The sequence below is a fragment of the Heliangelus exortis genome, chromosome 12 (genome assembly GCF_036169615.1).
Source record: "Heliangelus exortis chromosome 12, bHelExo1.hap1, whole genome shotgun sequence".
Classification (NCBI taxonomy): Eukaryota; Metazoa; Chordata; class Aves; order Apodiformes; family Trochilidae; genus Heliangelus; species Heliangelus exortis.
In genome coordinates, this window is record NC_092433.1 from 1,164,188 (window position 1) to 1,178,513 (window position 14,326).

The window sequence follows — 14,326 nt, forward strand, 5'->3', positions numbered from 1 at the left end:
TTAGAAAGAATTTCTTTAGGGAGAGGGTGATCAGCCATTGGAATGGGCTGCCCAGGGAAGGGGTGGATTCTCCATCCCTGGAGATATTTCAAAAGAGCCTGGATGTGGCACTCAGTGCCATGGGCTGGGAACCACGGGGGGAGTGGAGCAAGGGTTGGACTTGAGGAGCTCTGAGGTCCCTTCCAACCCAGCCAATTCTGTGATTCTAGGATTCTCTTCCCCAGCTCTGTGGAAGATAATTGACAGGGCTTGAATTTGGAAAGGGGCAGAGCACCTATGAGAAGAAAGATTCATTCCAGCAAGTGCTTCAGGCATGTATTTAACTGCAAGGAGCTGCACCAAAGCAGACAACAGCAATCCCATCTTTATATCCAGAATGATCTGAGCCCAGACTACACAAGCAGGATTCATGTGATCAGAGTCACAAGAGCAAGCAGGCTTAGATCCTATGGATTTCCATCAGTCCACCACATAAATAACTCTCTCAGTGAAGACAACATCAGGCAACAAAATTAGCTATTCATGCATCTCTATCTCCAAGCACCTCTCCTGACAGCCCCACTCCTCCTTCAGCTAAGGGAAGGCTGTCCCAGCTCCTGCAGGCTCCAGTCCATGTGGGAGGAACCCAGCTCCAAATGTAAGGTACCCCAGCAGTTCAGGAGGTGCCAGAAGTCAGATTGTCTGAATATCCCTGGATCCAGGGCAGATGAGGAACCTCATCAGGCCTGTAACTCACCAGAATCTTTCTTGAGCTGAACCAGCCTTTACCTACCCAAAAATCTGGGCAGAGAACTTCTGTTTTTAAAAAGTACAGATACATTTCTTCAAAAGCAGGAATTCCCTTAAACTCTATTTCATTATTATAATTTTTTCTCTAGCTTTATTAGGGTAAGGAGACAGACAATATAAAGAAAAGGGTCATAAGCAAAACCAGGAACAAAACCAGCTTGCTTATTTCAGGGTATGATTTTATAAACACAGCTGATGGTTTGAATATGAACTGTCTAACTAAAACATCCTACAGAGCACTGCAAAAACTAGCTTCCTATTAAAAACAAACTTCTTATAAAGAATGCAAGAGTATGTTTATCGATGCATTTGTCACCACATGTATGCAATTTACATTCCCCATACAATAGGACAACAAACCCAATTCTGGTCATTAACAATTGCCAACAGTCTCTTCCACTCTGTGGTGCTGCAGCGTATCAGGCACTGCAAGAAGTGGGTAGTCCCAGATCCTTTTAAATTGTAGAGCCATTTTCCTTTGTGTTAAAATCTCCCCCAATGCTTGCAAGGGAACTAAGGTAGAGTATATCCCTTTAAGATAGTTTAACGACTCAGTATTTGGAATGGAAAATGTGACTTAGGTACTGAGGTTTAAAAAACAGCTCCTATGTATGCAGCCAATTTTCTAAACATGAATCTTATAAGGTTTTTTAGGGCCCTTTTTTTTTTTCCATTTCTTTTTCTGCCTGAGATTGCAAGGCTTACTTACAAGAGACAGACAGCTAAATGCAACAGACCATTATGGCTCGGAGGTTTCCAATTTACAACTAGAAATAGTTTACATTACAAGGACTAACAGCTCCAAAAGGTATTTAAAAAGGAGCGAGTGGAGCAAAACCTGGCATTTCTCGAGTGCCTAAATATGGACTGGCAGGAAATAAATTCGATCTATGCAGTTAATAATAGTCTTACCAAAATAAATGTTTAACGGAACGGGTTTTATGTGGGTTTAGGAGACCTAAAAATATATTTACACAGCTTAGGACTGTATTTACTCAAAGGTGCGAGTGTGGCATTGTCAGCCTGCAGGGACGGGGCTCTCCAGTGCCAAGGCTGCCAGGGAAAGCCGCGGGAGCAGGGACCCGGGGAGCAGCCCCGCCAGACAGCTCGGGCCTGGAGCAGCCAGCTCTGGGCCCCGCTGACAATGGGTTTGCCTTAGAAACACAGCAGCCCGCACGTGAGGAAAAAAAAGTAAAAAAAAAAAAAAAAAGGTAAAAAAAAAAAAAAAAAAAAGGTAAAAAAAAAAAAAAAAAAAAAAGTTCAGCGTCGCCCCGGACCTATTCGGGCTGCTCCGCTCCAGGCCGGCCCCCCCGGCCCCCGCAGCCCGACCCACACAGCCCCGCTCCGGGCCCTCTCCGACTGCCCGCGGCGGCCCGGGAGCCCCGGCGCCAGCACCGTCCGCCGAGCGGAGGGGGCGGCTGAGGGGCCTGGGAGCACCGTGCTGGCCCCTCCGGACCCCCAGCACCTGGAGCGGGACCGGCCTCCCCCCGCCCCCGCCGACACCACCTTCCGGGACCCCCGCCCGGGCTCCCCACAGCCCCGGGCCGCCCCAGCCTCCGCCGAGGAGAAACCTTGGGCGGGCGGGGAGGCTCGCACAGAAATCTCTGCCCGGGAGCGGGGGGGCTGGGACAGCAGCCGTGCCGCCCCTGGGGCAGCCCCGGGCGGGTAGCGGAGTCCGGCCTGGCCTCGGGCGCGGCGCGGGGGTCGCAGTCTTACCCTCCGGCTCCATCTGCTCCCTCCACCGCTCTCCGAGGCTCCCCGAGCTGCTGCGAGTCGGGCCGGGCAGCGCGGCGGGCTGAGCGGTTACAAAGGCGGCCGCGGAGCGAGGGGGGTGGGTTTCCTCTCCCTCCCACTGCAGCTGCATCGCGCCATGAGGCGCCGGGAGCGGGACGAGGCGCCCCCAAGGGCGGCGGAGGCGGGAAGGGCTCCCGGCGCCGCTCAGCCCGGCCCGGTCCGGCCCAGGCGGTCAGCCGGGACCCGCCAGAAGTGACCGCTCCGGCTTCCCGGGGAACCAGGTGCTGCTGGCGGCCCGGAGAAGGTGCTGCCGGCGGGGAAGGAGAGCACCCGCCCGGCCTAGCGCGGCCGGGAGGCGGGGGCCCTGCTGCAGGCCGCGGGGGCGGGGTGCGGGGAGGGGGCTCCTTCCCGCCGAATCGGTCCCGCAGCGGCCGAGAGGAAAGAAATGCCCCTTCCCCTTCGGGGTCTGCCCTGCCAGGCGCTCCCGCTGAGGCAGAAAGGTTCGGTGCTGGCGGAGGTCCCGGTCCACTCCCCTCACGCAATCCGGGTGGGCTCCCGGAGGAAGAGGCAGAGGGGCCCCTCGGGATGCCCGCATACCCCGCCTAAATGGGACTTCCCGTCAGGAAAGAGGAATCATCCCCAGGGCAAAGCCCAAAATCGGGTCAAAAGTAACAGAAGGGGAGGCTTCAAACGCCTGGGGTCTCCGCACCAGCTGTTCAGAGCCGAAAGCTCTTGGGTTGGTGCAGCTGCTGCAGAGCATGTGGTGAGGCCCAGCTGAGCCCCTCTCCCAGTGCCAGGGGTGGCTCCTCAACTGGTGCCCTGTCCTTGGCCGATGGGACAGAGAGGGACTGGGACACAAGCCCTGTGGTGTGCTCCCGTCAGACAACCAACCCCACGCTGTAAGGTCTTCCAGGGATTCCTGAAAGTCAGGCCAGGAGCCGCCCCCCAGCTCCAGGGAACAGGAGGCAGGTACCACCCAGCCCCAGGCTCTCCTTCACGGCCATCCCCTCCTTGACCTGCTGCTGCTGAACTCCTCTCACTGCAGCCACTGCTGACCTTGCCTTCTCGGGTAAGGGACACGTTTAATGGGTTCAGATTGTGCCAGGGGAGGTTCAGATTGGATATTAGAAAAAAATGGCTTCATTGAAAGAGTGGTGAAGCATCGGAACAGGTTGCCCAGGGAGGTGGTGGAGTTGTTGTCCCCAGGGGTGTTCCAGAAACAAGCAGACATGGTGCTTTGGGAGAGGGTTTAGTGGCTGTGGTGGTGCAGGACTGATGGTTGGACTCAATGATCTTGCAGGTCCTTTCCAACCCTGATGATTCTATGATGGAAGGAGAGCTTTCCAAGAGTTAAGATCTTCAGCTCCTCATTGCAAAACAAACACAGGTTAAGAGCATTCACCAAGCAATCTGTCTACAAAAGAATGAAACCTGTAAAACTGTCTTCACAAAGGCATTTACCTCCAGGAAGCAATGCAAAACAGTAAACTCAAAGTTAACTCTGTAGGGCTTTAAGTTTATTTTTTATTGCCCAGTAACTGGTCATTGCTTCTTGTCTTCTCCCTGAAATGTTCAGCTTTGATGTAGACCCCAGTATGGAAATACACTTGGGTAATTTATATACTGGTGGAAATGGAAGAATATTTTTTGTAATTAAATTGATAAAATGGCTTTCTTTGTACTAATTATTCCAGAATAAAATTACTAGCTGTTCTAAGGTACCTCTATGAACAGGATCTGCTTAAACCAGTGAGAAAGCCTATTTATCAGTAATGAACCAACCTGGGTTTCTTGATGTTACTTCTCCCCCAAGCATTAATTTGCACATACATCTAATGACTTCTGAGGTTAGACTCCCCCCATATGTTGCTGTATGGAGTGGTGACACCTCCCTGGAATTAGTCCTGTCCATTAGGACAGTGGGGCACATAATCTCTAGGGTATTTCCACCAGAGCAGATCTGAGTTTACCTATTATTGCAACATGGTTATCAGATAAAAGGGGTGTGCAGCAGAAGAAACAAATTTAACAATTGATGAAAATAACCCAGGTTCTTTGCTCTCAAGAAAGCAATTAGAAAGTATTAAGCTGAAACAAATAACTGTTTATGTTTAAGCATATTTGATATAGCACCAGAACACCAAATAACCAGGATTGGTTTATTTTATTTTCAATTCTTTACCCACCCTAGCCAGCATTTTGGTTTGATTTGGTTTTCTTCTAGAGAACTAGAGCATTTTTCACTGTAGGTGCTCTCAGCTGTTACAATCTGGGCATCAGTAGTCTTTAATTTTTATCTCTGACCAGAATCAGCTGAGTAATTCTGGAGGGAGTTTACAATTGAAGTGAACATTAAATTCCAGCCTTTACTTTGGGCCAGCTAAGATTGTAACAAAGGGCCAGTATAAGTTTCTTGACATCTAAGAATAAACCATTTCTTCAGCCAGAGGAAGTCATTTGGAGTCAGAGAGCAATTCCAATTGATAAGCAACAAATAAAAGAAGGGCTGTATTTTGCAGCTCTGCTGGGGAAGTGAAGGAGAAAAAGCTGCTGAGAAGGTAAGCTGGTACTGCCAGCAGAAAAGCAGAACAGCACAGAATTGGCTTTAGAACAGAAAGGTGTTTGCTGGGACACTCTAAAGGGTGTTGGTTTTCTCCCCTAAACTGAGGGACAAGCAATCCTTTAAAAGTTTGAGGAACAAAACCTGGGATTGTGGGGTTTTTTTGGCAAAGGTTATGACTCTTCAGTAAAAGCACAAGACTAAAAGCACAGCTCAGGTTTTAGTGAGGCTGTAGGTCCATATCCAGCTGTGTGAACCTGGCTACCTCAGGCACCCTTCAGGCTCTAACCAAGCCAAGTCCATCTTGTCAGCATTTCTGTCACTTCTCAGGCTTCATCCTCAAGTAAATCAAAGTTTCAATGAACTGGAAGAACTGAGGAAGAATAGAAACTGATAGGCAATCTTTGCCTTCATCTGGATCTTGCTGAGCTCACATTAAGGTCTTAAGTTTTATGAAATCATATTTGCAAATGTTGATATTAAATCAAATTTGCACTTTGTACACAATACAATCTACTCCTTCCCTTTAAGCTTTGAAGCATTGGGCACTGTTCACTGGATGCAGTCTTTATCATGGGGCATTTTTTGATTATTTCCACACCTTTGATGTCTAATGCACATGTTTGCAAGGGTAAGAAAAAAAGGGCAGTGAATGCAGTGTAAAGTTTACAGAAATACTAATTTTTTCTGCCTTCAAAAAGAAAAAACTTGCCTGTCTTATCACATTAAAATTCCTTTACAACACAAATTAACACAAAATAATTCTCCCTTTTGGTGAGCATTGCTATTAAATAAGGATTTAATAGCACATCAGGAAAGAGGTAAAAATAACCTCTTATAGATTTAGTGGGACTTTGGAGACCAAGAAGCTGAAGCTTTGCAAATGCAGGAGTTTTGTCTGCCACACTCCTGATGTAAGAGATGGATGTTGTAAATCTCAGGGTGCCCCTCGTGCTTTTGCCATCATCTGACACTCCCCTGAATATACAAAGTTCCTTTGTGCATGGAGTCCTTATTTAGAGCTCTGAAAACTTTGAGCAGAGCTTTTCTGGTTTTTTTTCCTTTCTGAAGAGCTGACTTTTCATCTGAAGATGAAGATTTGAAGAGAGCTGTGCAACTTTATTGCTCATTCAGAACTACAGTAAGCAAGCAATTGCAATTAAAAATTTAAAATTTATGGCAGAACTGAAACTGATTCTGTTGTTTCTACTTTAAATTTGGAAAAAAAAAAAAAGTGAAAAAATTAATTATCAAAGGAAGCTTTCAATAGGAAATTTAAGCTGAAACCCTACTATAATAAGGCTTGGAAATTTTTAGTTGATACCTTAGGCAAAAGAAGGTTTATTCCATATTCACAAACATCAGTTACCAGAGAAGCAAGGAATCCAGAAGGAAACTCAAAAAAACCCCAAACAAACAAAAACAACAAAAGAGAAAAGAGAAAAAAGAAAACAAGACAATAGAAAAGAAAAAAAAAAGAGAATAGAAAAGAAGACAAAAGAAAAGAAGAAAAGAGAAGAAAAGAGAAAATAAATTAAAAGAAAACAGGAAAAAATGAAATAAAATAAAAAATAAAACAAAATAGGAGAAAAGAAAGGAGAAGAAGGGGAAGGGGAAGGAGAGGGAAGTGGAAGGGAAGGGGAAAAAAAGAAAAGAAAAGAAAGAAAAAAGATAAGAAAAAAGAAAAAAAGAAAAGAGAAAAGAAAAAGGAAGAAAAAAGAAGAAAAGGAGAAATAAAAAGAAAAGATGAAAAGAAAAGAGAAAAGAAAATTAAAAGAAAAAAGAAAAGAAAATTTAAAAAAAAGAAAAGAAAAGAAGGGAAAAAAGAAAAGGAGAGAAAAACAAAATAGGAAAAGAAAAGAAAACAGAAGAGAAAAAAGAAAAAAACCAGAAATGAACAGAAAAAAGAAAAGGAAAAGGAAGAAAAAAAGAAAAGGAGAAATAAAAAGAAAAGATTAAAAGAAAAAGAAAAGGAGAAAAAAGAAAATATGAAAAGAAAACAAAAGAAGAGAAAAAAGAAAAAAACAAACAGAAAAAAGGAAAGAAAAAGGAGGAAAAAAAGAAGAAAAGGAGAAATAAAAAGAAAAGATGAAAAGAAAGAAAAGAAAAGAAAAGAAAAGAAAAGAAAAGAAAAGAAAAGAAAAGAAAAGAAAAGAAAAGAAAAGAAAAGAAAAGAAAAGGGAAAAGATGAGAAAAGAAAATAAGAAAAGGAGAAAAACCAAAGATGAAAAGAAAAGAAAAAGAAAAGAAGAGAAAAAAGAGGAAAGGGAAGAGAAAGAAGAAAGGAAAATATAAAGGAAAATAAAAGAAAAAACAGAAAAAGAAAAGAAAAGAAAATAACAGAAAAAAGAAAAGAACATAAAGAAAAGGAGAAAATAAAATATAAAATTAAAAGAAAATAGAAAAGATAAAAGGAAAGAAAATAAAAGAGAAAAGGATAAAAATAAAAAACAAAATGAAAAGAACAGAAAAAAAAGAAGAGAAAAGAAAAGGAGAAATAAAATTTTCAGATCAGCTGCCATCACTTGCTCTTCTCAGAGCCCCAGGCTGTGTTACCAGCATCCTGAGGGATGCAATATCAACAATTACCCACAACTGAATTCTGCAGCCCTCAAAGCTGCCCCTATAACCACCCCTCAATGTGCTGATGGTCACAGCTAATGCCCCCCTCCTGATTTTAGCTCAGTCATAAAGCAGAGAGGGGGAAAGGTTTATGGACCTTCTGCCCTGCCAGGGTATTCCCATTGCCTCTCACACAGAACATCTTGCACAGCATCTGTCCCAGGGTTATTAGAGCAGTCAGTTTGTAGCTCATGTCTTCAAGGATTCATTTATTATTTAGATCAGCTTAAAAATCTTGAGATTTCTTCAAAAACAGTTGGAAGAATCTAATCTCATTGCTAGACTTGTATAAAGCCTGACCTTCCATAAAAGTCAGGATCTGCTAGTGGCTTTTTAGCCTAAAGACCTTTATTCCTAGATCTTTATCTACAAGTAGGTGTAAATTATGTAGTATTTATGATTTTTACCTTGTGCATAATTTTTTTTACTTAAGAGATGTTAGACTATCTGGGTTTCTTTATATTTTCTTAGCTATCACTGTAATGAAACAAGGCTTTCAGCAGCATGCTCTGTATTTGTGAGGCTTCAAGGTGCCAACTGTTCTATCACTTGACTTTACTCATGAGGGAAAAAATTCCATTTGAAGATTAACTACAGCCCCAGGAGTGGTGTTTCTGGTGGAGTTCCTATAAATCTGAGAGAGAAACCAAGTCCCTCCTGAAGTGCTGTCAGCCTTTAATTCGAGATTGAATCATAGAATTATTTATTTTTGTTGTAGTAGGTCCATCTCCTGCTAAGAAATCACACCAGTTTTAGCAGGTATGAACTAATTACTGCATGGTCATTAATTACTGCAGGTTCTGCATTATTACAAGGCAGCAAAACTTCATCAAGCAATGAAACCAGGCTTTTCATTTCAGTACTTAGGATTCAGTCTCCTAGAATTCAGCTGCTTAACACTGGTTTTCTTCCTGCTATTATTTACAGCTGAGTAATCTCAGACTTTTTTTCACCAGTGTCCTGATAGAAACAAAGGATGTGTCTGCATAAATCCTTTCTGCAAATAAAACAAGACCACTTCTGTGAAAAGGGAAATGTGGCAGCTTTACTGCAAGCCATTCAATTTATGTGCTTTATTACTGATTTAGCTCAAGTAAATAATTGAAACATCCCTGGGCCAATTTTTGCTCTCATCTCTGTGGACATCCACATCTCATAATGATTCTGTAGTGAAGTTCCAGCCTCTTTTTCTTGCCTTCAGACCTTACTGCTCCCCATTCAAGATTAGTTTTTCCTTGAGTTTTTCATTAAATCATAGATATGGGCTGTTAATCCTAGATATGGGCTGTTTGGCACTGGGGATCTTTTTTTAACAGAGAGTAAAAGCATCTGGGGCATTATTTCTCTTATGTGAAGAGTGATAGGAACCAAAAATATACAGCATTAATTCAAATCTTGTACAGAAGGGAGCAATCCTTGGTCTTCAAAACTTTTCAGACTGGGTGATGAAGTTGTGGCCCCAGAGAGGATTTCCCTGCAGTCACTGAAAGAAGGAGGAAAAAAAGATCTGTAAATCAAGGTATTGCCACTGAGGGCACAATGAAGAGGTCACACAGCCCAAAGCAAAGCACAGAACATTCCATAGGCAGAGCTGTCCTGTCCCTGATGGATTCAGTGCCTGGCACAGCCCTTGCCTGATGGGTGCTCCTCTCCCAAAATATATATTGAAGCAAGATAGAACAGAAAGAGTGAGGAAGGACTGATGAGGAGACCAGAGATCCAGGGACTCACCATTGCTCCAGAGTGGAAAGTAGCTCAGGGAGCCCAAGGTAATTCTCCCATCTCTAAATCTTTTCCTGATCAGCTGCAGATTCCTCATTCTCTGACTCCTGGAAATAGTGCAGGATCCCAAGCTGTGGTGGCATGACAAGGAACAGAGCCAAAGCATGAGCACTTCCATAAAATTCCTGATTTAATTTTACTCTGTCTGCCCTGCTATCCATCAGGCCATGAAGTTTATTGACAGTGCTTCCCCCCCTCCCTGCCTGCCACAAAGTCTCTGTGCAAGCTGCCAGCACCCAGGAGCTGAGTTGGTCTCAGCAGTGCTGTTACTACCTGTTTGTACCCACAGGCTCCTGGGGTCATCACAGTGGGAGCATCCTGCTCTGAAACTGAGCTCTGACTCTGGGCTAGGAACAGAGTGGAAGAGAGAAGATCCAGGCTGAGCTGGGACACAGCCACTCACCAGAGCTGCTGAACAGCAGCCCCCTCCTGCCAGGCATTGCAATGAGCAGGCAGGGCAGGGTTCTGGCCATGGCAGGTCCAGAACAGGGCTAAAATAGTTGATTGTGTGGTGGATGTACCAGAGGGATTTAAAAAAAAAAAAAAAAAAAAAGAAAGAAAATTAAAAATGAAAAAAGAAAAAAGGAAAAAGAAAGAAAAGAAGAAAGAAAAGAAAACAGAAAAGGAAAAAGAAAGAAAAGAGGAAAAAAGAAAGAAAAGAAAAGAGAAAAAAGAAAAAAAGAAAAAGAAAAAAGAAAGAAAAGAGGAAAAAGAAAAAAGAGGAAAATATGAAAAAAAGAAAAAAACGAAAAAAGAAAAAAGATAAAAAATAAAAAGGAAAAAAGAAAGAAAAAAGAGAAGAGAGAAAAGAAAAAAAAGAAAGGAAATAAAAAGAAAAAATAAAAAGAAAAGAGAAAGAAAAGAAAAAGAAAAAAAGAAAGAAAAGAAAAAAAAGAAAGGAAAAAAAAAAAAAAAAAAAAAAAAAAACCAGCAAAAATCTGGCCAAGCCGGACAGAGGAAGAAGCGGCGCTGGGGAGGAGAGAGAAACTCTTGAGCCAAAGGTAAGAAGTTGGCCCGTGAAGAACCGGGGCAGTTCTGGCCCTGCTCTCAGCTCCGCTCTGCGCGCAGCGGGAGGAGGGACCCGCTCAGCGCTGCGCTGCCACCTCCTGGTCCCGCGCAGAACTGCTCCGAGCACCGCGGGGGGACTCGGAGGCAACACCCGCCCTGCCAGGCACAGCCCGAGGGTCCCGGGACAGCTTTCCCCGTTCAGCTGTGACTGAAGCGTCTCCGCAGAGCTGCGAGCGGGAGACGAGGCTTCTAAAGTGCTCGTTGCAGGAATATCACCTGGAAATGAGGAGTTCACAGCAACCCTGGACAAGACTGCAGAACCCACAGGAGGAGAGAATTACCAGGGCATCCAGAGAGCCTCAGTGCCCCCGCTGGTGTATTTTATATTTATGGAGCTCTGTGGGCAGGAGTTCAAAACCAGGCACTGGCACCGAGCTGAAGCACTGGCACAGGGGCTTTTATAGGGTTTTGGTGCTGCTTTTTCTGCAGCCTGAGATCTGGAAAGAGTTCTTCAAAAGATGGGAACGATTGATCTCCCTTTTTGGGTTCTCCTGCCTTTTAACAGAACACAATCAGTTTTATTTGTCAGAGCTGGGGTTACCAAGCTTACAGAGATTTAGCAGTTCTGTAACAGTGCAGGGGGGGCTGGACTGGGAGTTTGGTGCTTTCAGCATGGAAGAGAAGAGAGTTCAGGGCTTCAGCAGTGTGAAGAGCACCCTGTGTTCTTGTAAAGCTTGTACAGAACCAGCTTCACAGGCACCTTCATAGGGGCTGGATCCCCAGCCAGGCTGCATCATCTGATCTGCCAGTACAAATTTTAACTCATCTGGCCAAATTTATGCCTTGGTTTGCTGTGCACTGAAGGGTAAGGAACCCAACCAGCAAAGGGCAAGGAACAAGCATTCCTGCCACGTTTTCAGTGGGCAGTGTCCTGCCCAGCAAGGATTTGCACTTCTGCATCCCCTCCAGTCTCTGGAAACTCAGGAGGAAAATTTTCCTTCACACTACTTGAACCAGTTTTAGATGTCCCAGTGTAAACAACCACCCATGAGAACAGCTGCACTTTGTGTCAGGAGCCTTGGTAATCTGGCATAGCACAAACCCTGCAACTTTTTTTTTTTTCTTTTTGCACTTCCTCAGCTGAGCTGTGTGCACTGAGCTGTGGCCTTCAGTGAGGATGCTGCAGGGATGCAGGCTCTGCATCAGTAAAGCAGTGCTGAGCACCTCTGTGCTTGTCACAGTGATATCACAGCTGCAAATACAAATTTCTAACCATTCAGAGAGCTCTTGCCACATTACCCACACCAGTCCTGTGGCTCTCTCTGTGTCCTGTCCTGCACTGCCCAGCTTTCTGGCCTCTCTGCTTAATTGTCCTTCTATTTCTCTCCATTTGTACCATTTCTCTCCATCTGTACATATTTCTCTCCATCTATTTCTCTCCATCTGTACCATTTCCAGGGGGTCCCAGAGCCCCCAGTGCCCTCCAGAGTGTGTCCATCCCCAGGATAAAGTCACAGTGTTTGGCTACATGACTTGGGAAGATGGAAGTGACACAGCCACTGGCTTGGCTGGGAGCTTTCCACAGGCACCCTGGGGAGCAGACTCAGTTCTCTAAATCAAACAACACCAAAACTCTTTCAGTTAAAATCATGTTTTAAAGCAACCTAACCTGAGGCTATTCCAGTGCAGCTGCTCACACTTGATATTGCCATTCAGTTAAGTATAGCTGGATTTGACTCAGATACTAGTTAGAAGAAATACCTTTATATTTATATTATATACCTTGATAGGAAATAATTCTGTGAACTGAAGCTTTAAGGAGGATTGCTGGAACCCAGAAGGCTTGAATGAGACATTCTGGAATGACACACAAAAGCATCCAAATATGCCAGGGAACATTCTGGTGTCCTACAGGTTCTCCTTTTCTTGCACTGTTCCTTCTTTCTGTATTCTCATAGCCCATGGGGGCAAAGGAATGTGGTAGGTGATGCCTTTAAGATGGAGAAGTGCCCTCTCTGCAGTCTGTACTATCAGACTACACTAAATTGCCAGCTGCTTTTTTGGAATTGAGTTGTTCCCAGGCTTTCTGCCAAATGATTCCTCTCCACAGCAGACTCAGCTGCTCAGCAGTCCCTCCTAGCCCACTGCTGCCATTTTTTTCTTTGCTGCCTCTTTAATGTCCTTCCATATGGACCTCTGGGGTTTTTTTCACTAGATATTTTTTTAAATCTGCCTCATGCTTACAACCCCCCCCCACTTGCTCATTTCTGCCCCTGCAACTTCCCCTTCTCCCCAAAACATATCAGTTGGGATTTGACCATCCAGTGACTGCTTTTCCTACCTTTTTTCTGCCTCTGAAAGTCAGATCCCTTCTGAAACAGGACACTGGTGAAAACTGGCAGGATGGAAGGAATGGAGGAATGGCAGAAGCAGCAATGACAATTTTGCCTCCAAGAAATGACACAGAGATGGAAGAAGATGCACTTTTTGCCTCCCTGCTGCCAGACACTTTGCTGTTTCTGTAGATGATGAAGGAGCAATAGTGACAGATTCACTTCACACATCTGAGAAGAGCCTTTTATATGAGTCTGCCCAAGTCAGAAAAGGAACCACAGGAAAATTCCTGATAACAATTATAGACTTGAACACAAACACCCTTAGCTCTCAGCCATTCCCTGGCCAGTAATTCCAGTGTTTCTGTGGACTGCTGATAACTTATTGGGGTTGTGAACATCACCTACAGAAAGCCTAATGTTGTATTTTACTGAGTTTATGAAATATACTTCAGCCCCTCCATAACTGAGCTCTTTGAAGAAGTGCTGCTATTCCACACTCATTCTTCCAGCTAAAGGCTGGACAAGATGGTAGCAAACATTTTTTGCAAAAAGTAGAACTTCATTTAAAAAATTACATTCCTGTTATTTAAAGGAAAAAAAAAAAAAAAAGCCAAGCCTTTCATCTGCACATAGCACTAAGGAAGAAAGGTGAAAAGTCAAAGATGTGGACTTCTTATCTTCCCCTACCAATCTAGTATTGCACTAACAGTGGTGACTTCAGAAAACCACAAACCCAAAACCCCAGAACTGTGCTATCAGTGATGCAAAGTCACCCATGTGCTGTCACTGGCAGCCTATGAGAAGCTGCAAATCAGAGACATCCAGAAGGTGCCACAACCTCTCATGAATTACCAGCATGACAGAAGGCAGCAGCCAGAGGAAACTGGCCTGTGGGTATTACAGGGTAAGATGGCTTTGCTTCTGCAACTGAAAAAAATAATATACATGGTGCCTGAAAATTGGATTAATTCCTTTTTCAGATGGGTTCTGATGTAATATCAGAAGAGACCAAATCTGACACCCACTGGCTGCTCAGCAGCAGAACAAGAATCTGCAAGACAAAAGCAGTGCTGACATTGACAGTGTCAGGTTTGAAGGGCAAAGATTACCTGTCAGGGAGAAGAGATGGAAGGCAAGGAGCTTGCTCTGATACTTCACAGTACCAGTGCCAGGGTTTTCTTTAGGCCCAGCTTTTAAAGCTGCTTCATCTTGAGCTCACTTGGGCTGCTTCATCCTGCAGCATCTCCAGCTGTGCTGACAGCACTGCACAATGTGCACACACTCACCCCATTTAAAGGACCTGGAATCACCAAAAAGTAAACAGCAACTTAAAGACCAACTGGGGTGAGTTCAGAGAAGGGCAACCAAGCTGGGGAAGGGTCTGGAGAAAAAGTCCCCCGAGGAGAGGCTGAGGGAACAGGGATTGTTTGGTTTGGAGAAGAGGAGGCTGAGAGGAGCCCTTGTTGCTCTCTACAGCTCCCTGAAAGGAGGTTGC

The 14,326-nt window shown here is 44.4% G+C and overlaps 1 protein-coding gene across 4 annotated transcripts in view; it reads right to left on the reverse strand.

The window, feature by feature from the left end:
• The window catches only part of FGD3 (FYVE, RhoGEF and PH domain containing 3), a 109,503-nt gene extending 106,442 nt beyond the window's left edge, over positions 1–3,061 (reverse strand). For 3 of the 4 annotated variants that reach the window (XR_011728164.1, XM_071755346.1, XM_071755348.1), the window contains exon 1: positions 2,506–3,061. Coding sequence is in view for 3 of the 4 variants with exons in the window: in XM_071755346.1 (XP_071611447.1) it covers positions 2,506–2,653 (148 nt within the window). In the remaining variant the exon portion in view is untranslated. The remainder of the gene's footprint in view (positions 1–2,505) is intronic. The other variant, XM_071755345.1, reaches the window with a different exon arrangement.
• Between the last annotated feature and the right edge of the window lie 11,265 nt (positions 3,062–14,326).